Below are 24381 nucleotides of genomic sequence, written 5' to 3'. Positions count from 1 at the left end.
ACTCCTCTGATTTCAAAAGGCTCTCTAGGTTACAACTGCATACTGTTTTATACTACAATACACTGAGGTGCAACTAGTATGCATACACATTGTATAAATAGCATCGAACAACTATTTACACAAAGTGCATACAGCATCTTTCTTAGTGCAAAGAAAATACTTTTTGTTGCTATACTTACACTTACTGTAAATTCCATCTATCGCTATTTGGACTTTGCACTTTGTGTAAATAGCCGCTGCTGAAACGTTATGTAAAATGAAGAAAAATATGTTCAGATCGTGCTCTATTTCTAGGTGTCATTAAAGCAAAAGACAAATCAAATATCGAGACATTTTCACATTCATGTTAATTTTTCAATGCAACTTAATCTGTTATTCTGATACCATGTTGTGCAAACTTAACAAACTATAACATGTAACACACACACACACACGCACAATTCACAAAAAAGCTAGAATAAAAAAAAGGCTTTTACCTCACGGAAAGTTCCTTTCGTTTTCCAGATCTGGACTATGATTCCCACAGGAATGCAAACCATAGAGGACATGGCCATCATCCAGCCGATCCCATAACCCCAGTCTGGATACGTGTACACATTATTATACATCAGCGGTTTGTACTTGATCAAGAAGAACAGAAAGATGCCCTAAAAAAAAAAATCATATGAGCAAGAACTCAGCATTTATCCCTCACAGACAGTAAATATCTCGACTCTTGGTACATCGACTTCAACTCACAGCACAGATGCCGGGTGTGAAGTACTTCCAGCACCATTTGATGAAGAAGATGGGCTTGTATCCAATCATGTCCTCAATGTTCGAATAAAACCTGTCGGCACCTGAGGAGAAAGATCAGTGGTTCTGATATTCACTTAAAATGTCTCTCAGCAAAATACACTGTATGTATTTACTACACATATAAAACTTGTATTTAAAGTTTCAGTTTCAGTTTCAGTTTATTCACAGTACCTCTTAAAGCATTACAATAATACAGTTTTAATTGTCCAGAGTAGATTGGGTACAGTGAAATGGGTCTCCCAAAGAAGCAAAAAAAGCTTATAAGTAGGGGCCCATAGTTCTTGAATGGATAGGTAAAAAAAGGACACTGAGATGGCTGTTTCTCTTTGCTTGAAAACATATTTCAATGATTCATTACATGCACTGTCTGACTCCTGCCAGCAGGTGGCATTACAGTTACAGAAATCTGATAATACTGTAAACATTGACATTAATAATTCAGACAGAAAAGCATCTGCTGGCACACCATGCATGTCTAATAATGACAGATTCTGATGGATTACAGTGGGTCTTGCAACATCGTGTGACAAAATGTGACATTGTTTGATAGAAATTTAATGGATTTATTATCTCCATAGACCTTTTTTCCATGGAAGGTTATTCATAAAGATATGCTAGACATCACTGCAAAAAAAATTTTTTTACTCATCAGTATTTTTGGCTTGTTTACTGAAGAATTGATCAAAATTAAGTGAGTGCTAATGGCCAATTATGCCAGTTGGGTCAGAAAAAAAAAGTTATTTAAAAGATTATTTTTCTGATCCCACAGACAGATATTATTTCTCACTTCATTTCGATTTTTTTTTCTCGATCTCCTTCTCAAGTAAATGTATCTTGATTCAAGAATGTTTAGATATTTGTACTGGAAAACAAGTCAAAAATACTGAGGAAGATCATTGTTTTTGCAGTGTAACTACCAGGACATTAAATACCAGATAACATTTGGAAGTTAAGGAGAAAAACTGAATTAGAGAGAGATTTTTGTAGTGTACTACTTTGTGTACTCTTAACGAAAGCACTAGCATCTGATTAGTGGCCTTTTTATATGTTGGATGGTGTCAATCTTTGTTTTTGCTCTGTAACACTTACCAGGAAATTAAATGCCAGATAACATTTGGAAGTTAAGGAGTAAAAACTGCTTCAGAGAGAGATTACTCGTCAGCGGATGGTGACTATAGATGCTTAGTACAGAAGATGTGAATATTAATTGATGAATATTGTTATAGTCAGAAATGCAGCAATGTCTTACCATAGATCCAGCCAATGCAGATGGACTCAAAGATGGCCACGAACAGCAGACACATGCCACTGGCTGCATACGCGTCGAAGAGCTGGAACACGTACATGCCACCCTGATAGAGCAAATACAGGACGAACATGAAACACAACAGAGACTACTGGGGGTGTAGCATGATATGTACAGTGTAGCACACAACCAAATTCTGTGATGTTGCAACAAAAACGCTGGACGGTAATGCCAAGATGTGCATAAATTATACAAGTGTGGATAAAAAACGTATGGCTCAATTGAGGCGGATAAACATTGATGCACTTAAACTGCGATGGAAACACATTTACCGAATAAATCCGTTGATGCCTCAGCAGAGGCTGTGATTGGATAACTGGATTAACCAGCGGACCAATGGCATCGCAGCATCTCAAATGTTGCCATACTATCCATCCTAAATAGTAGCTATGTGAGATTAGAGTAAGTGTGTCCCAAAGCATAGTGTGTTGAATAAAGTATGCCAGAAGTCCCCGGATCGTCTACTATTACCGGGCAATTATATTAAACCAACAACAAAAAACATACATTAAAATCAATAAAAAACAATCATATTCCACATAGCGTACACATCTACATATTACAATATTCCAATGCACCGTGCTTTATAGTAACATTCACACAAGGAGAAAAAAAAAAAAAAAAAAAAAAAACTCAAGAATCCTTAAGAAAATTCGCATTACAAACACAAGTAAAAAGTTTTACAAAACATGGCGGATTTGCGCGAGGTTTGAGTGACTAATCAAATATTTATTTAATGTTATCCGTGTTAAATTTAATCTGCAACAACATTGTGGACTTTTATAAAGATCCGTTTGGCCATTAACTTTTAAATCATTATGCATCAACATGCGGAGAGTCTCGCATGAAAGCAGATCAACAAGCTTCTCCATATCTCTCCGATACGGTAGGAAATGAAATGTGGAGGATTTTAACTGTGACAAGATGATTGACAGGTCATTTTACTTGATAGTATGTCCCAAAGCTTGTCTACTCTTTTGCTACACACTCAAAAGTATCTACTTTTTCTTCACAAAAAGAGTACATACTTCTAGGGCGTAGCATAAGTAGGCGATTTGAGACGCAGCAAAAGTTTGTGATCAGAATGATTGGGTTTAATTCCCTCCAGAAGCGTCTCACACACACGAGTGTGTTCCCGAACACCAGCATCAGAACGCAAGAGAACATGACAGTGTTTACTGTGTTTCGTCTGACGCTCGACACACACTCGTTTATGATGGAGGGAAAAAGAGCCCGATTGCAGAAACTTTTGCACCAATTTCTTATTTTGTCCTCTTGAACACATGGGATGGAAACACTGCTTTATTCACAAATGTTGTATGCGATATTCTAATTCTGCCCATATTCGCAAACACAGCTAGTGACAATATCACAAAACCATGCTTATATGCTCACTGTATTTTGAGCATTGAGAGCACTACTGCCATATAGAAAATGTCTTTCAAAGCATCTTCATCTCCCTCTCATCCTAGTAACAGAGAATGTCACACCGGAGAGGCTTCGTTCCACAGTTGGATGGCTTTATTCAAGAAACACCGAGTGAAAGCGTTCACCTGACTGCACATTACTGGTGGAGAGCGTCCTCCTGTCTATTTTTACACTCACTCCAGCCATAAACGCGAGCAGAAACATGCCAGGTGCCAACCGCAATATGCAACGACTCAGTCTCTGTCATTACAGGGAAAATCCACTACAAATCTCGCTTTTTTACACATTCAAAATGGTTTACCAGCATCATAGGTTAACAATTAACTGAATGAACCCAAGCATGTCAAACCAACATGATCATGTAAACAGCAAATCTGCTTGTCCTTGACGAACAAGACACCTGGATTTGTCATTATCTTGTATTATGCTTATTTTACGAGATTAATTATTGTGTCGAAGCGTGCTTACAACAAATCTATGTTCATCAATCTGTGATGGAAGATTCCCAGCAAGCAATTTTGCGTTTAAAAGACGTCTAATAGCCGTCCAAACACAGCCCTGACGTCTGGCTAAAACAAGGAAAAATGTGGGCTGTCAGTGAACATTTAATAGATGTCTAAAACATCGCCCGAGAATAGACTAGTCAACAATTAGACAACAAAGAAATGAAATGAGTGAAGAAATGAAACTAAACAGCTTGTAAACACTGTTGACTTTACTTACATGATGGAATATCACACATCTCGCAAGTTATTCTGGCAAAAACGACATGTAACCAAATTCTAGGTTATTTTGGCTAGAAGTGTGTTACTCACAGCCGGACTATATCGGGTCTATAGTTAACCTAGACGGAGAAATGACGGCTATTGCTTGCTGGGTTGTGTCGTACTGAATATCAGCACAAATCAAAGGAAATACTGATACCACTGGAAAGAACATAAAGTAATGATTTACCTCTGTTAACATTATTAGACCCAGGAAGAAGGAGACCACAGACATTCCCAGGATGAGTAGCTCTCTCCGATATCCCACGCGGAAGGTTTTGGGATACATGTCGATGACCGCGGTCACAAGACTCTCCACACACACAAACTAGACAGAGAGGAATTATGATCATTAACTAAAACTAGAAAGTTTCTCCTCACTACCGTCACTTTTTGAAAAGTGTTTCTGTTATCTTTTTTTTACAATAGCCAATACTTGTTTCTGCCTTAAATTATCACATTGTTTAAATTAGTACATTTTTAGCTAGCTGTGATTTGTATATGTACATTTCTGAAATGCATAACTAAGATAACAGATCACTCTAAATTGTAATGTGGACATTTTGTGTAAAGCTGCGTTGAAACGATGTGTATTATGAAAAGTGCTAAATGTGAATTGAATTGAAAAATGTAATTGTTTTGATATTTTGTATAGGCCTATAATACAGTGACATTCATGAAGTGGGGCGACAGAGTCCAACATTTTGGGCTCTCTGTAAACAACAACCACAGCAGTTTTACTGCAAAAATTAGAAAGAAAAAAACACTAATTAACAATATCAAATATGAAATGTTGTAAATATTAATATTATTACCTTGTTTTCAAACAACAAGCTGATAGTGGCAGTAATTGTATTCTCGAGTGAATTATTAAAGGTTACAAATGTGTGCATTTGTGACCTGACTGTCGAGTCCGAGGAAGATGAGCATCATGAAGAAGAGGCAGGCCCACAGTGGAGACCAGGGCATCATGGTCACAGCCTTAGGGTACGCTATAAACGCCAGACCAGGACCTGCAATACACGTCACCAGACAAATAACTAACACTCTCTGAGTTTAATCGGGAATACGGGAAATCGTTATACGGGAATGGTTATACGGGAATGGTTATACGGGAAACGCACGCCAGAGCTTTACTGACAGACTGGGAAGAGAGGAGCTGCAACAATGGAGAATATGAGGAAATAATCAACATTAAAGCAGGAAAACCTGTTCAAGTAGAGCCCAAAAACAACTTTGTAAAAGGGCATAATAGCTCCTCTTTAATTATCTCAATGACGGTCCTGGTGAAATAGCGATGCCATGTGGCTTGGCTCTGGTTTTACAGTACAGAGACACTGTCCAAAAGCAGCAGGCCAAGAGCAGAGATCACTGTGCCATAACAACAGAGAAATATGCTATAATATGAACTCACAGCTACTGTTCATTATATAATGCCATGAGTGGAGCTGTAGTAAAAGCTCATTAAACAAGGTTTATGGATTATTTTTTTAAATGATAGTGGCTGAACACTTGTTTTTCTATATTATGTTTGAGAACCAATGCTCTAATGTTGTGGCTCATCAGCTGAATATATGTTTTTGAATAAATAGAAATAACATCTTTTTCTTAATAATAATGTCAGATGATTTCTAGACCCCTTCAAAGTGTGTTTCAGTCGCTTCCATAGTCAGTCTTGCTCTATTGTAGTAAATAAGTAATGCTGAATTGTTGAATAAGTCATACAATAAAAAGCTTTCCTGAGAAGTGCTTTAAATTGCATGAGTCTGAACACACAAGCCTTAGACATGCAACTGTAGGTCACTGTATATCAAACATACACTCAAACTAACTCTACACATTCTATATAAATGAGACAAGGCTAATTAGAATAAAGTCCAAACGAGAATTTCTGCTCACCTGACTCTGCCACTGCCTCTATTGGCACATTCTGTTCATATGCCATGAAGCCCAAGACGGAGAAGATGGCAAATCCTGCCACGAAACTCGTGCCACTGTTCAGACAGCACAGCATGAGGCAATCCCTGCAAACACACACACAGCAGATGCAAAACTGTTCACCCCTCTTTAGACTCTTTCATGGAAAAAAGACTCTTTCATGTAAAAGTGATCTAAAATATAAAAAAATAAAAACAAATTTAATTTCATAAGCATTCAGCCCCATTAATATGACACATATCTGGTGCAGCTATTTAGTTTTTGGAAGTCACACAAATATTGAAATGTTTTTTTCACAAATAGTGAAGAGTTTACGTGTGCGTTTCAATTAATTGTCGCATAAATACACATCAGGAATATGGAACACTGTTATTTCTCAGTATGTTGGTTTTTATTTTTCCAACACAAATATCTAAACATTCTTAAATAGATGCATTCACTGAAGAAGAAAAGCTCAAAACTAAATTTTTCAGAAAACAAGACGTAATATGGTAAGTAATTTTGCTTCTCAAGTAAATGTATCTTGATTTAAGAATGTTGAGTTCCCCATCAGACAGTCATGTTCGATGTTACGTCAGAACTGACCTGAGGAATTGAGATCCCAATAGTATAGAAAAATAATAATACTGCGGAAGAACATCGTTTCATTGTTTTTTTTTTTTTTGCAGTGGATGTCAGTTTATTTTAGAACTTGAAGAAAACAGAACACAAAAAGACAAGGCAAGGGATGGATGGATGCAAGACAATTTCCAAATTTCCAAATCTGAATGACTGAAGAAGGTGCGGAAAGCAGCCAGAAAACCAATGAAGGAGAGACAGAACAGACAGTTGCTCGCGTGCTTTACTAGTCACAGCATTATGGGAAAGTTTATGAGAAGGGATCCCAGCCGAGGAATAGAGTCTTATCTAGCCAAACCATCGGCCATTTTCTACAAAAAAAACAAAAAAACATTTATATGCTTTTAAACCACAAATGCTCGTCTTGCGTTGCAAGGTTGAAAGGTCACGCGTGACGTAGGCGGAAGTACCGACCTAGTGTTTACTAAGCGAACGTACAAAGACGTCAAACGCCATTTACAAATAAAATTTATAAATAAAAGGTAAAACAATGATGTCCAGACGATTTTGAAGTTGGAGGAGAAAATGAGATGGAGTTTTTCACACTACTCTACATTTCTGAACCGGAACATGCGTGACCTTTCAACGTGGTTACGTAATGTGTGAAGTCGTGGACTTGCAAGACGAGCATTTGTGGTTAAAAAGTATATAAATGTGAATTTTATTTAGAAAATGGCTGATGGTTTTGCTAGATTAGACTGTAGAGCCTTTGAAGCTGCACTGAAACTGACAGTTGGACCTTCAACCCGTTGGACCCCATTGAAAAGAAAAATCCTGGAATGTTTTCCTCAGAAAGCTTATTTCTTTTCGACTGAAGAAAGAAAGAGATGAACATCTTGGATGACGTGGGGGAGAGTAAATTATCATGAAATTTGAATTCTGAGGTGAACAACTCATGTGTCATATCTCAGCAACCGGGATGTGTGGGATGAAGGTTTCTATGGTCTGATGAGAGCAAAGTAGATCAAGTCCAGATCTCAGTGCAATTATGAGAGGACAACTAAAAGATCTCCATTAAACCTGAGTGAGCTTGAGCAGTTTTGCAGAGACAATGTAGGATGACAGTGACCAGAGCAAGGCTGATCGATACACGACTGACAGCAGAGGATACAGTCTAAACAGAAAGTATGTTTAGACGAAACACATGACTTGACGGACTCTCACCTGTAGCAGTTGTTGTTGTAGCTGTTGTAGCTGCCGAGAGCCGTTAAACAACCCAGACATATAGCATACGAGAAGAAGATCTGAGTGCCTGCATCCACCCACACCTGTGTAAATTACAGATTAATTACACGACCATGACTGCTCTTATTCATCATTAAACTGGCACTGAAACAAGATCCTAAGACACATGCTCTAGTGTCATGTATTCTGAATGAGAAGATGTGTTCAGTTATTGACTTTGAGTTCATTATGTAAGAGATAATGTACATCCAGCCGATTGTTATCTCAGAATAAACCCCCCCGACAGGGTGTTGCATTAGTCTGAAGGGGTTTATTAGAACAACCGGCTGGATGTACATTATCCCGTTTATTACACGGCTACTTGCCACATAAGAAAATGCACAAAATATTGATCTAAGTTGAAATATTTCATTAGGTCTTTAAACACAAAGCTTCGTGGAGAGAGCAGTTTCAGTGGCAATCTCAAACTAGACGGACATTTAAGAGATACGGTTTACAGTCATAACACTTATTACACAGCATTTCCCCACATAAATAATTATGGAGATAAGAGATATTGATTTCAGATTAAACTGTTTTAAAACCGTACCTGTTTGTATCCTATGCAACAGTGTACAAAACAATAGCCACAGAATGGCAGCAGAGCGTTTGTATGAAACGAGAGAGAGCGAGTCCACGATACTGGATGGCATAATTAAATAACTGTACACAAAATATTGATTTGATTGAGTTTTAATATTTTATTAGCTCACTAAATGCAAAACGTCCACGAAAAGAACCGTTCCCAGCGAGCGTATAGCGCTGCTGACTTCAGTGACCCGGATGAGCCTGTGTTTCTGTTTTCAGAGGTTGTTATCTGGGAATAATGACTCGATTGACCAATCAGAATCAAGTATTCCACAGAGCCATGTAATAATGATCAATAATCAGTTCTTTCTGACACTTACAACCCATCAATTTATTTTTTGCATGTTAAGGTCACCATGAAATCAAAATTGACAATTCTTGTTTGTTTTTTATTTTTTATGGAATATTGTAGCCTGGATGCCTGGTCTGGACTTGATCCGTTGAGAAGCAAGTATTCCCCAACCAAAGCTGTTCGGACCAATCAAATTGTCAGGGCGGGCTTTATATGATGATGGACAGATGATCAACCGTAACGTAATCATCCATGTCACCAAAGAGCGCTTGGGTTGAATTTGTTTACAACAAAGAATGACTGGAGAACTGAGATGTGTAGATTCAGCCATCGCGTCTGTTATAGAAGATGTAGACAGCGCATTCATTTTAAAAGAGGAACAGAGAACCGCGATCAAGGCATTTGTCGATCGGAAAGATGTTTTTGCCGTCCTTCCTACGGGATTCGGTCAATCCAATTGAGTGCAGAGGCATTTTTTTCCTGGTTCGGTTGAAACGCCCCATAATCACAGCCCAATGGAGCAGTATCAGACTCACATGCTGACTAGAATCTGAGTATGACGACGTCAGGCTATAGGAATATTGCAGTGTTTATTCTAAATGATTAATCAGTGCACATCATCATTATTGCTCTAAATTCATGTTCCATGTTATCAGAATAAGTTCCAAACCACAACCATCCAATCATCCAATCAATTCCCCACAGACAAAACCAAGCTCCGCCCACATTTGTTCTTTTTCCTGAAGCGTTTCACTGTGATATACGGCACAATAGAGAAAAAAAGACTAGAGAAATGTCCCTTTTATGCCGACTTTAACCCTTTCAAACGGAGTAGAAAGCTAATTAGCTTATTAATAGGATAGTTCACCCAACAATGAAAGTTAAGTCATTATTCACTCACCCTGGTCTTATTCTAAAGCCATATGATTTTCTTTATGCTCTGCTTGTCTCTATATAATTGCAGTGAATCGGTCAAGCAGAATCTCCACAGAATCTTATTTTTTACAGTAGATCTCTATCTCGTGCTTCTGATTCTGATGCACGATTCTCTCACCTGCAACGGGCTAAAATTTTCTCGTAGCGCTCGAATGCTCTGAATAGAGTTATTCTGCCCCATAGAGGGAGAGAAGTGTAAAAATGTGGCCATAGGGGATCCATGTGAGTCGGTGGAAAATGAGCCAGCACCTCTTTAAAACGCTCTCACATAACCATTGAGCCACTAATCTCCTTTACTGGGAAAACAATTGACAACTGGCAGTATTTGCTTCCTCCAGCGAGTAACCGGGGAAACCCCTCTGACCTCACAAACACAGAGCAACTTCCCTCCAAGAACATCCAGTCATTTACGTCTCTTCTGTTTAGCATTGGGCCGGTGCGAATGCTCTGGTTTGGCATTACTCGGACACGCCGCTACATTCTTTAAAAGCTGCTCATTGATGTTGTGGCTAATTTGGAGGTTTGTTTTGTCTTGTTTTAGCCAGGAAGTGCATCCTAAAGAAACATTTTGATTGTAAACTCGTCTCTAGTAATTTGTTCCAAATCTTCAAAAAAAAAAACCTGCAACTTGTCGTTCATTATAATGAACGACACAGTAAAAAAAAAAGTTGGGTTATTTTTTACTCAACCGCTGGGTTACACATTTTGGGTCACTATGTTGGGTCATTTCTAAAATCGTTGGGTAATTTCTAGTAATAACCCGGCTGTTGGGTTAAATATGTATGTTGTATGATGTACACAATTATGTGTATTTACATTAAATTCTAGACTAAATTCTCCAATATTTGTAATTTAAATATATATTTGTTGAGACATATTTATTGCTTTATACAAATGACCAATCTGTGTTTGAAAACAAAGTGTTTTTTATTTATTAAAATAATGTCATAAATAAAAATAAATAGTTAACTTAACTATTGGGTTACTTTTAACCCAAGTGGCTTTTAACCCAATGCATTGGGCTAAAATAACCCACAGTTAGGGTAGGTGGACAGGAAGGTGCTATACCACCCCATAGTTGGGTTATTTTTAACCCAACATTATTAAGTAAGCACAATTCTAATACCAGACAGTCATCAATGAGGGGAAAAAACAATGCTAAAGGCATTTAATAAAATGCAACTAGTTAGAACAGTAAAAAAAGACTTATTAACTGTAAAAAAGAAGGATAAAATGTCTCCCTTTTTTGTCAAAGGCTTTGCGTCCAATATGGTACTTTGGCGCAAATTCATCTCTCACTTAGAATCAAGCCAAATCACACAGATGCCAACATGGACAGGTTGTTTGGTTTTTTGCATATAGTTGAGTCTATGCAATATAATATGACAATATTAGTCAATTTCAATGATGATATTTGTCATCCACAGTACCATAGAAATCACAAAACACCAAAAAGATGATTTTGTCCAAATCAGGCATAATTTCTATTCTCTAAACATGCAGTTAAATGGAAACTCTCAGGCACAGAAATCTGAATTGCCTGGTGGTATTGTGAAGGAAGATGGAGAATAAAACAAGGAAGCATAGAGAATGTGAACAGACCTCTTATTGTGTGGCATGAAAGCTAATTAAACACTGGTGTCGATGGAGCCCCATCGCCAAACAGCAGCCCTTTGTCACCCTCTCTCTTTCACTGCGTTGCTTTATGTCTCTTGCTCTCTCAGGCTATCGAAGCTACTTCACATACATTCCTTCAGTCCTGCTTTCACTGGGATGATGAAACGGTGGAGCATGACACATGTCTGATGTTTAGCCATCCTGTAATCCCACCAAATGTCCTGAGAGATCCCTGCTTCCGGAAAAACTTGCCACTGATTCCTTCATGTTCATCAATTCAGTTAGATGTGGAAAACAAACTCTTTTGTTATTCTAAATCTCTGTTAGACTAGGAAAAATATTCAATACAAATAGCAGTATTTTTCTTTGCACGGTGTAAATAATTGTTAGGTGTTATTTAAGAACTTTAGCCAGGGATTAAATTAAATTTGGATTCTGGAAAGGGCCCAAAATCTTGTGGTGATTTTTTTTAAACTGAACTGTACTTTAACCTAAAGAGAACATCCTGAGCCATGGCTTAAGCTAACCATCAACCGGGACAAAAACATCTCAATTCACCTTCAGCAAAAATACAAGGCAGATTTTTTCACTCATTTCGAAAGGATCAGCAAATAGAGTCACAGTTGAGACAACAGTCTAAAGAAAGTAATCTGAAAGGATTTGCAGGACATAGTTGGCTTCATGAGATGGATGGTCAAATCTGGACCTCGAAAAGCAGCTTTTTCAGTCTCAGATATCTGCTCAGGAGATCAAATATATTTTTATTTTTAATGAATTTAGAATGATAAATCTTCACCTGAGAAGTTCCTTTTTCTTGTTTTTGGTAAACTATTCATTAGTGCATCTCACAGTAAAATGAATTCCATTTAAAAGATTTATACTTGTGTTACTTATATCTCCAGCTGAACTAAATCTAGTCATCTTTGGTTTTACTGTCATACGTTAAGGTAAATTAAGTTTTCAGGGGCTGAATTTCTCTTTCATAAATTCATTTGATAAAGGAGAGATTTGCCCCCTCCATAACCTGCTATTATCTGATAATGATTGAGTACAAAGTCTACATGTTTCTCACAGGATTTCGTGAGAGTTTGATGGATGGACCTCGAAGGCGATCTAGGGGCATGTGCATCTCTAAGAAAGAAATACATTTCTATTGTAAAACAACTGCGTTGTAAATTTTTTTTACATATTTCATAATAAGTATAGTATTTTCAGCCCGTTCTCATCCCAAGGCGTCATACAGGTGACCTTGACGCTTTGACATTTCGTCGAAATCTTACGCACATGGCATCCTTTAGCGTCAATATGAGACGCAGATCCCAAGGCGTCATAACCATAACCCGAACCCAGACCTAAACCTACCCATAACAGTGCGTGTAATATTGACGCTAAAGGATGCCATGTGCGTAATATTTCGACGAAATGTCATATGGCGTCACCTACAGTATATGACGCCAAAGGATGAGAGTGTGTTGGTATTTTAGCTTACAGTAGTAAAACTACAATACCGATATCTTAATACTTGCCAAAAACTTTTATTTTGGCGTAAACTGTGACAACAGGTTCACAAACGCTTCTCTTTACAAATCCAATGAAATGCTGTAATCATCCAAAAAAAATGCTGGGAATGATCTGAAAGTGAAAATAAAAGTGTAACTGGCGCATGTTGCGTTCCCAAATGTATGCACATGCAAAGATGGAGTTTGTGTCAGAAGCTGAGAACCGAGCCGCTTCTGAGATGCTGAAAACACCGTCAGATCATGATCTGCAGACACAGTGCCACGCTTCGCTATCAAACACCCAGCGCAACAGACTACACTTATTCAATTAAATCGCAGCATTTTGCGATTTTACAAGTGCACTAAGCCATATCGTGATTTAAATTTTAGTTCGATTGACAGATGCTTTGCCAAAGCAATGGTAGAAGGATAATGAACAATGAGAAGTATAAAAACTGAAATGATTTAATTGATGGAAACACTGAAATTATTAAATGTTTCCACTGTGTGATTTAATTCCTATCTAAACACACAATAAAAATGTCAAGGATTTGATTTGGAAATTGGTGAAATTTCCATTCACTATTCTCGTACTGGAGTGTGTTTCCCATACAAGCGTAACTCGCTGCTTCACTACTATAGTACGATGCATCGCTGAAGAAATCAACTAGCTAGTCACGACTGTTTCCCGAAACCTTTGTGTCGCAAATTGGTCGTTCGAACACGTTGGTTTATTACGTCACGCAGGTGGTGGAGTAATAACTACTTTTAATGAATCTGTTTGAGATCTAATTAATGCGAGATGTTTTACTATAAATTACGGACATGGCATCTTACGACTATTTCTCATTTTTCTCAGTTATTTTGCTTTATTTACAAATTCAATCAAAGGCTCGTTCATATGTAGTAGAGCACATTTGCACATGCGCACTTTTCAAAAATGACACTTTAAATCTCTTGACAAACTAAATGACATTAGTACGTATTCTAAATAAAAGATATAGATTGTACTGAATGTCAGCTTGCTTATTTGGCTCAAGATCAGGATTTATTGAGTCCACATGTCATGCAAACAAGAAACTCTGCTTCTAACCACAGCTTGAGATCTGTCGTTCCAAACACACAACGATGGTTTCGGGATACACCGACTCGTTGAACTACTGATAACGGCAGAACTTTTGACCATAGTTGGATAATGATGCTTTTGGGAAACACACCCCTGGTTGATTGTTGTTAAAGAAGGTGCTTGAACATTTTTATGTAACTATAAGACTATTTAACTATAAAGAAAGACAGCTGTGTATTAAATCCATTTAAAGTGCAGTTACACTGAATAAAATTGAACAAGATTTGTCATACCTGAGGATCTGACAGACGAGACATATCAGGGTACAGGTAGAATTTAATTCCATTTGCAGCTCCTGGCAGTGTGATTCCTCGAATAAGAAGGATCAACAGCATGAAATAAGGAAAGGTTGCAGTGACATACACCACCTGCAGAGGGAAAACATGGGCATGAAGAAAGGTCGTCAAGCTGCACCACATGTTCACATCTTTGGAGACGCTGAATCTATTCTAAATCTATTCTAGTCATCATTTATTCTTTCATGTATTTCCAAATTTGTATTACATAGTTTTTTTTACATAAACAAACAAACTAAAAAAAAATACATTTTGAAGAATCATCATGCAGCTCTTTGCATTCAACAACAGTTTATTGTGACCACATGTGACATGTTCCAAAAAGGACAAAAAAAAAAACCATCATAAAGAACCATTAAAGTACTTTAAATCATATAAAGTAGTTATCACTCGATCAAGTGAAAACAACAGATGCTGCTTCTATTTCACTCAAACTTTATTTACATTCGAACACGCTGCTGCACTGACATATCTGCTACACTAAAAAATACAATATAGGCTCATTTATAAGGGTGTGCCCAAAGCCGAATACTATGTATGGAAAGCAAATGACAATATCTACGGAGCCCCTATTGGAAAAATTGTGAGATGGGAGGAAAAAATATATTTCAATGCTTTTACGTTCTCTCGCAATTATATAGTTGGGTAATTATATTCTATATCATTTGCGGGCATCAAGGAGCCTCAATCAATATGTGGGGTATTGAGATCACTTTCAATGCTTTCCAATTCACAATCATGCATACTCTGTTAAGTCAAGTCACATTTATTTTTATAGTGCTTTATACAATACAGATTGTTTTAAAGCAGCGTTAGAGTGATCATCTGGAAAATAATGATTTAATGATGCAAACATAGTTCAATTGTAGCTCTGTAAAGCAGCTCTAAAAAAATTAGTTTAATTGTTCAGCTAAAGTCAAGTCAGTTCTTCTCTGGCCAAACTTGGTGTGGTTTAATTCCAGGCTGCATCACAAGTTAAAAATTCAGATTGTGGATTGGTTTCATTTAAAATATTTCATCCAGTTCCTTCTGCTTGAAAATCGGATTTATTATGCCGGTATGGAGATGAAGCTGGCCATCGGGATCTGTGTAGGGGATTGGTATGGTTCTTGTTAGTCTCGCGTAGCAAGACCTTTAGACCGATGGAAGATTCCATAGCAGTTTTAAAGGCCAAGGACCGCCCAGAGGCCGTCTGACTGACATGTAAAGCAACCAATCACAATTCATTTTGTTCATGGTCATGTTTAGGGGCGTGAAAATGTAAAGTTAATGTTGCTACAATAACAGACCAACGTGTGAAACTTTCAGACGTATTTTCAGAGTCTATGCTGTCTATGCTGTGAACTTCACATTATTCACATTATTTTGAAAATCCATTGTTTAGTTGATCCTGATAAGCACTAATTGTCACAGTAGTAAACACCACAGCTTTCATCTTCCATAAGACGTTTTGGCATCACGGCAGTTTTGTTTCAAGGTCGTGTGCAGGTTAACATCTGATCTAGATATGGCCCAGATCCGGCTGACTATGCTAAGCTCGGGACTAAGGGTAGCATGTACAGGGTGAAAAGCAACGGTCCTTGTACTGAGCCTTGTGGTACTCCATACTGAATTTGCGATCGATATGACACCTCTTATTTTACTGCCACAAATTGATAACGGTCAGGTAAGTATGATTTGAACCATGCCAATACAATTCCATAACATCTTTAAACTCTGTGTATAGGGAGCGGCAGTACTGACCACACATTTTACAAGATAAGATATTTCTCAATGACGGGATATTTGTCAGGATCTGTGGCATACCATAATCTGAATGTGAATAGATTCTCTGTAAAAGTCAGTTACAATTTGGAAAATGGCTTAAAGCTGCTGTCCGTAACTTTTTTGGGTTAAAAATTATCCAAAATAATAATAATTAAAAAAAACATAACCAGCCAGTGTTCAAAAATATCTGCTTGCTTTTGCCCGATTCAAAACGGTTAGCTTGTAATAATGATTTTAATTCCAGTGGTACTGGTGGATTTCCGCGGGAAATTCGAGCATGTCTTTGCGTCATTACGTCACATCTGTACACATAAAGAAGGCGTCCCGGCTAGTCGGCTATATTGCGTGAGGATGTTGGAGGTGGACATTTTTAGCCTTTTCTCACAGCATTAAATAATTAAACTTATGGCGGATCCAGAAAGGTTCAAACGACAATCACCAGGGACAACTGGACATTCACCACTTGTAAAACCCCAAATAATTCGGACTTCGGAGTGGGTAACGTTAGAGAAAAAAGAGACTGCAACTGGCCCACGCGAAAACAAGGATAAACATCGGTTCAAAGCGGACGCAGAGACGGCTTTTTTTCTTTTAGGACAGGTAAGACATTTCAATAGTTCAATCGTGTAACAGTAGCACACTTGTTCGATTAATTCACACAGTTACGCAGTTTCCTGTCTTTATTCGTTTAGCTATTATGGTAAATATTTTGTGCTAGCTATGAGAGGGAGCAATTCACCTCTACTCCAAGCAAACCAAACCGGCCTCCTCCGAAATTATATATAGTTTTAAATATGCATCGGATTACAGATACGTGTTTTTTTTTTTTTTTTTTTTTTTTCTCAAAGAAAACCAGTAAAGAAACATTAATTTATTGGTATGCCAATTAGAAATTAGACTGCACAGAAATAGAAACTGAACTACAGTGTAATCATAATACACATTAAATGTAGTCACAATGCTGATGTTGATAATTTGAGAACAAAGTATAATTTGAAAGGTTTGACGCGATCGTTATATTTAATCAGCACGATTTACTGCAAGGCTTTCCCCCCTTAGTTGATGTGGATGTTACTTACTTGTTCAGATGACATTTTCCGATGAAAATTCGTATGTTGTCATGGTCATACTGTAGGCCTACTTCCAAAAGTAGAATGTGTGATTCTGAATGCCAGTTTCCACATCGGCGCGGTGACTGACAGACTCGCAGTCTCAAAACATTGTGTTCATCCGCGCTGTTTCATGCCGATGTGCAACTCACGCAAAGTTAATAATTCCGCGAATAACTGCAATTACAGATTTCAAACAGAGATGTCGACAAAGAGGAAAAATGCCGGACTGCAGCTTTAAATGGCTTCAGAAAAAATGGTGCATAGTGTTTTTGTACTTTTTGGTCATTAAAAGGCATGGTATGGAAAAGAGATGTGTGAAGATTGTTTAAAATTTCTCCTTTTTAGTTCCAAAGTGGAAGCATACAACAAAATATATTTGTTCTTAACTATTCCTTTAAAATTAAGTTAATGGGTCAAATTGTCTGTGATCGGAAGACCAAACACATTTTTACCCTATTTTGTGATGGGCTATCATGTGCAAATCAGATGTCTTACTAGTATACCTTTCAAAGTAAGGGATTCGAGGGAATGAATGATTGAGTGAATGAAGCGGTGCACTTAACGTGAAGGGGTTACAGAATGCTCTGAGGGTCTGCCAGAAGGGGCAGGTACTCTCCCAAAGCCTTAATTGAGCGCTGATTGAAAGAGTTACTCTAAGGGGGAGGAACGGATGCAGGTCTGAGCCAGAGGTTTTGATGGAGAAAACACTCCACAGTGCAACACAGTACATAAAAAAAGACAAAAATAGAATAGCCAGGCCACCATCATGTTGTGACTTGTCAACATGATGTTCAGAGTCTTGAATTATTACCAAGTCTCAACCAATCAGTGTAAGAGCTTTGTCTCCCAAGACACACAGAGGCGGGAATCCTCAGCGCAATCAGACCGACAGTGTTATAAGATCACAACGTGATTCTTCTCTACTATACTTTCAAGTTTGAGAACCTAAAATGCTTTTGCAAAATGGCATTCACAACCCACAGAAATGAGTTCAACATTTTGAAGCTCTTTCAATCCCGTGAACAAAACCACCCTTGGGGGCGGCACTAGGTTCTTGTTCCTCTGGCCCCCGGTCAAGACCATACGAGGACAAGACAGGGTTTGGACACAAAACCTTCTACCCTGTCTCCCTCCAGAAGGAGCCCAACTGGGTTGTGTTGGCAGTGTGGGAAAATGTGTGGCACAGAAACTTACAATTGCCGATGACTTCAATCTGACCTGGGTAATTTACTGTACCAAACGACAGTAATCTTTACATTAATGAACAAATGCTTTGCCCTTTGTGACAGGAAGTTTTTGTCTTTTAAAATGCTTCCTTAACAAAAAACTCTTTCTCGTTTGCGCCTAAATGTATTGAACCGCAATATGATAATCGCTGTCCATTTTCGTAACGTTTCTTAACCAAGTAATCCAATGGAATAAACAAACCAACTGTGTTAAGCAGAGATCTGTAAGAGTATGACAAAGGAGATCTTTTAATCCCAATGCACCTCACAGTAAGAGCGAGGCAAAGCTCGTCCAGCTCACTAATTCACACCCTTTTCAATTAGTCTTGTAAAATGATTACATATCCACATCCAAAAACCATGGCCACTGCAATGAGCGAAAACCCCACTAGGCTTTCAGATGCATGCGTGTGGTTTTACTCAATGAATGGACCAATGTTTAAACTCGGCATGAAACTTTGACGCACGCTGACTTTCTCCCAACTCTCCCTGGTCAAACATTTAAGCCCCACATTCACAGGTCAGCCCCATGACATAAATCTACTGCTGGCTTATGGGAGAAGCGCAAACAGCCACAAAAGACCTGCGATGAACAGCTTAGCAAATGTCCTGAATGCTGCAATCTGTATAGCGGTCAAAGGAAAGGAAGAAAGCAGTTTGCTATCCGCCAGACATAATTCCTCACAGAAGAGAAGAGGCGAGTGGAGGAACTCTGCATGCTCCTCATGAACGCTCCACTTTCCCCCTGTGAATACAGAAATCAATCTTGGACAGGCTGCTAAAGCCTCGCCATGAAGGAGCATTCTTTCCCCTTGCTTCACGGCCAAACAAAAGCCACTTCAGGAGATATAGGCCTTGCTGCCGAGCTTTTCTCCTGGACCTGTACAATGTGAACCCATTTATTTTTCCCCACACATCCCTCTTCCTTTCTTTTCACTTTCTTTCTGGCTCATTGAGTCCGTTAGACTTTCTTAAAGGCTGCTGGAAGAATAGAATCCAGAGGAAGGCTAGTGACTGTGTTGCAGAGATTGGCAGAGGGACACAGGCCCTCATAATGCAATGGATTGTGGGTACAAGGCGAAGGTAGAGGAAGGCCAGAGCTGCATTTTGTGGTCAAGACACAGGAATAATGCAAACTGTTTGTTTTCCAAAGGCACTTTTTCACAGTAGTTTGGTTTGAGTTTACCAATAAACCATTTGGTTATTGTAAGGATGAACGTTTGTGCAACTACATTTCCGTTCGGCTTCTGGAAGGTTGCCGGTTTCTGTTCAGTGGCCTTTTTGATGCCTGTCTGTCTGATATGCGAGTCTGTAGTTTTGACAGCTGACATTCTCTCAATATAGGTCTAAAGCCTCAACGTGGCATTGTGCCCTCAAATATTTATCACTTTATGTGCAGATAACGTTTGCATTTGAGCCTTTTCAAATCACTGGATCCACATTGTTGCTGCACATGTCAGAGTTACGCTGATAACATCTCAAGCTGCATGTCTCACTCACCCAATTGATTCTGAGCTGAATTGACTGCATAACATTAGGGTGCTAAGTTCTCCTATTCATCCAAGTCTCTCATTGAGACATCTCCAACTCAGCCTCTCACTCTTTGGTTAACATCTACACACATTCAACACCATTTCTGGTCACTGGACCTTTTGTTTTTACCTTTCCAGTTGACTTTGGACCTTTCCAAATGCAGAAATAGCATATGATCCAAGCTAGAAGTAGACAGAAAGCGAGCTCCCAGCGAAGGCTGCCAACTTCTTCAATTCCAGAGGATATCTTGAGAACACGGCGTCTAGAAGGCAAAACATTCCGAAAAAATTACTTTTCAAGCAGGCATGCAACATATGAACACAAGACAAAAGGGCAATTACATACTGCAAGGTTCATTTGAGCAGTTTTCTAAGGTTGCTCTAGGGCTTGACATTAACTTTTTAACTCACCAGCCACTGTGGCCAGTGGTTTTCCAAAGTTACTAGCCACTTACTTAGCATTTTCACCGGCCACAATTGTGACATCAGTACCATGGGGAAAAACTGCCATACATCTATTTTTATATGATCTAATAATTTATCAGCAGGTATGTTAGGCTGCTATGACTTTAAGACCTAATGCACGGATCCATTATACTGTTACACATGCGTTTTCTTTCTCAACTGTTTACCTTCACTTGACTGTGTTTACGTCAATACTCGCCATGACCGGCATTTTGACATCATCGTGTGTATTTGACTGTTTACGTGCTATAAGCAGTGAAAAAGAACTGAATTTAGTACTTAGAGTCAGCTTTATGAAACGAATAAATGAGGGTAGGTGGGTTTGTGTGTCGACTCGCTGTCGCTTTAAAAGACTACCACTGAAAAATGAATATATCATATATAAAATCCAACATCTTTAACACCCGCATCGGACTAAATTGGACACTTTCTGATGCGCACAATGTGCAATGACCCCAAAACATTGGTACAGGTAAAATGATATCCATCACAATTCCAAGAGCCTCTGACTTCCAGGAAAGCCAACTGCACATGCCCAACTATTTGTGCAAACTTTAAGGTGGCCAGAAGTTTTGTTTAACACTGATTGGTTGTGGCGCAATGAATTGCAAGTTTGCGAGGAAAAGCCACAATTCTTTCTTGCACTGCCATTTATCATCTTTGACATGTTCTTGGGTGACATCCAGTGCCTAGGCCATGCCCCCTTTGAACAAACCTTCACCATTCAACCTCAGAACTGACAGCTTCTGTGCCTCTCGGTACTAGAGTCCTGCATGCTCAATGTGTGAGGCTGAGGCCAACATGCTTGAACTGTTAGAGACTGCTTCTCCTCTGTGTTTGGCCTTGAGTATGAAAATGTGTTGAAAAAAACAAGCCAACTATGGCAAAATTTGTGTCCATACCATTCCTAGCTGTGCAAGTGCCCTTTTGATGCTTGTTGACAACAGCAATGCAAAAAGAATGACAAATTATCAGTGAAAAAGATTATGGATTTCCATGGATAATAGGCAGTAGTCGACTGCTCTACAGATAAACTGTGCCAAAAGTTGCCTGGAAAGCCAGCGTGTCACTGTGCATATTCATTATTTTGTGAATTGCTGGTGATCCCAGAGATCCCCCTGATCTTTATAAGAATTTGCTCCAAACAGCTGCTGGGAATATGTACAGTTTTATGTATGCAACGCTGCTAAACAGTCAGAATCATACTCACTCCCAAAACTCAATGACTGGTGATGTGGAATATGGGTTGGTGAAGTTGGCAATGCTTTCATTGTTAAAATCCACACAGTTTTCTAGAAGGCAATTGTTAAAACAATTTTGTCAGTTTTTGTCAATCATGCATTACAATGTTTTACTTAATTCTTATAAATGCTTGCTTGTATCCTCAAAATATACCAACCCGTGTTCCAGTAGTGACCACACGACGCCCAGGGCAGCTCTGATGTAAAGCAGTTGAACAGGTAGAAAATGGCCCAAGACAATATAACCACATAATAAACATTCAGGTGGGCTTCGATGACTTGGGTCGCATAACCAATGCCTATAAGAGGACATATAACCATTGCTTAAAGACAGGAAATCATGCAGTTTTACATCCTCTTTTGTATAATCCAGTGTTGATGTATGTTCAACCTAATGAGTAGGAAACTAATAATGAGACAAATGTGAACTAGGCCTTACCTTCAAAGAGTGGGCAGACTTTTCTCCAACATGTGATGCCCCCTTCACTAGTGAACTGACCTAGTGCTGTTTCCAGGAAGAAGACTGGGATCCCACAGCAGACGAAGAAGATGACATAAGGCACAAAGAAAGCACCTAAAAAAGGACACATACAGTTACACCTCTCACATCTCTCTAAAAATTATTTTGTACTGCTTTTTCACTGTTGGCTCAGCTATATCAGATATATGCCTATTCTGACTTTAGTAGTAAATCACATGGCCACAATAGCTGTGTTATAGCTGCCCTTTTAAAACACACTGTAACTAAATCCAAAAAGTACAATGGCATTGCCATATAACCTATATTCTTTTCATGTTTACGTATAATTCATTCAACACCACATAAGTTAAACCAATGTGCTATCTAGCAAAACTTTAAAAGCATGGATGGAAATAAATATGAAATAGTTGTGGAAGGACTTTAAAAAGACCTTAGAGTTTTACAAAAGGGAAAGAAGAAATATCTGTTGCATAAAGAGGCATGTTCATATCTGCCATGAAGGGCAAAGTACAAGAAAAAACTCCATCAGCCTTTGACAGGAGTTGGTGAAGTGTGTCATTGAATGAGAATGAATGAATAATCTCTTACCTCCGCCGTTCTTGTAACACAGATATGGGAACCTCCAAACGTTGCCAAGACCGATAATCTCTCCAGCCACTGACAGCACAAACTCAATCTTATTATTCCACTGTCCTCTCTCATTCACCACCTTCTTATCATTGCTGCGCACCGCGCTCGGGCTCGGCGCTTCGGGGTCCATCGTTTCATCTGCTTTTCCATTTATTATGGGGATCGTCTTTTCGGCTGTCATGACGTTCTCCAGCCTGAAACATATGGATTACACCTGTAGCTGTTTCAAAGAATTTGCCGAGCATTGACGCGTTAGGGCCCGTTCTTGCGTTGGAACGGAAAACAAGGAACGCGTTTTTATATCAGCGATGATTTATCAGGAAAAAGCCTGCGTTGTAATCTCGTGTCAACACCACAGAAGTTAAACCAATGTGCTATCGATCTAATCTCGTGTCATCGTTAATGTCTGTGTTCTATTTTGTCTCGCCGTGTCAAGTTTAAGAAGTTAAAGTTTAAACGCGCGTCTGGACTCTAGCTGCGTTCTGTTCAATATCTATTCTAATGCATCGTGTTGTTTATGAGTGCAACTTCGCGTTCTGCGTGAATAGCTCCTAAACTGATTCTAATTGACTCGTTAAAAATGTCACTGAAAAGTAATTGTAGAGCGTTCCGGGTTGTCGCGTCACGTCTTGATTAGTAATGCAAGCGTTCTAGTTTGACGCGTCGCGTCTTTATTGAGTGTAACGGGTGCGTTATGATCTGTGTGTTTTGGCTATTGCACACGGCGTGTTAATGGTTTAAATAGCAAGAAAGCTATACAGCACAGTCACCGAAAATAATTTAGCGAATTTAGGTAAACAAAATGTAGTTTAATCTCAGAGCAAAGCAAACCCCACTCACTCCCATCACAGTGAACGAGCTAAAGCTCACTTACCGGTTTAGGTGGGACAGTGAGCCTCCTCAGATCACCCAAAAGCCACCCGCTTTGAGGGATGCTTCAGTCTGAACCCGTTTGATGGAAAACAAAAAAAGAAGAAGAAAAGTGAAATCCCTGATGGATGTCACAGTGTTGTGACTGTGGCAGTGAGCTGTGCACCACTGCTGTGATCCGAGCTCAGATGATCTGATCTCCACCGCCTCTCACTGGAAAAGAGCCATGAGTCTACAGTACAGATCACACCTCCTCAAAACACACTCAAAGCCAAACTCCTTACCAAACTATTGTAATATTCAGGGGTTAGTGTTTTTATATTGTTGTCTGTTGTATTGTCTATGATATATGTATGAGAAACAGCCTGAACTTGTTCACTGAAATCTACTTTACCTACGGGTATAGAATAAAGGACCCTGAATCTGAACTGTGTTTGTCAACTATAGGCCGGCCTATATAGATTGTTCATCAGTTGGTTGTAATATGAGTATTTGTAATATTATATTCTGTCAATGTTCCATAAAATTAAATTTTTGAACTTAAGATAATATTATTTATTTGTTGCGTTTGAATTATTATTATTATTTTATTGTCTTTATTTTTGTCTCAGGATATAATGAGAAGGA

At 38.7% G+C, this 24381-nt stretch overlaps 1 protein-coding gene across 1 annotated transcript; it reads right to left on the bottom strand.

Moving 5' to 3' along the window:
* Positions 1-324: 324 nt before the first annotated feature.
* On the bottom strand, positions 325-23978 carry slc6a11b (solute carrier family 6 member 11b). The gene is made up of 14 exons (XM_056252560.1): positions 23759-23978; positions 22843-23078; positions 22213-22347; positions 21932-22072; positions 21743-21824; positions 20198-20330; positions 14368-14502; positions 8017-8120; positions 6196-6320; positions 5197-5309; positions 4487-4624; positions 2048-2150; positions 739-839; positions 325-647 (listed from the first exon to the last, which is right to left on the bottom strand). The coding sequence occupies exons 2-14, from the start codon at positions 23063-23065 to the stop codon at positions 453-455; spliced, it is 1728 nt and encodes a 575-aa protein (XP_056108535.1). The 5' UTR covers positions 23066-23078; positions 23759-23978; the 3' UTR covers positions 325-452.
* Positions 23979-24381: the final 403 nt, after the last annotated feature.

Source organism: Rhinichthys klamathensis, unplaced genomic scaffold (genome assembly GCF_029890125.1).
Source record: "Rhinichthys klamathensis goyatoka isolate OS25496 unplaced genomic scaffold, OSU_Roscu_1.1 h1tg000095l_1, whole genome shotgun sequence".
NCBI classification, from domain to species: domain Eukaryota; kingdom Metazoa; phylum Chordata; class Actinopteri; order Cypriniformes; family Leuciscidae; genus Rhinichthys; species Rhinichthys klamathensis.
The sequence above is the reverse complement of the archived record's forward strand: the minus strand, read 5'-3'. Positions and strand labels throughout refer to the sequence as shown.

Bases quoted from the DNA above. Each gene is read 5' to 3' on its own strand.
- slc6a11b (XM_056252560.1), bottom strand. From the start codon at position 23,065: ATGACAGCCGAAAAGACGATCCCCATAATAAATGGAAAAGCAGATGAA. The intron at 22,073-22,212 runs GTAAGGCCTAGT...GTCCTCTTATAG, and splicing joins AGTCTGCCCACTCTTTGAAG to GCATTGGTTATGCGACCCAA. The intron at 5,310-6,195 runs GTGAGCAGAAAT...CGTGTATTGCAG, and splicing joins AGAGGCAGTGGCAGAGTCAG to GTCCTGGTCTGGCGTTTATA.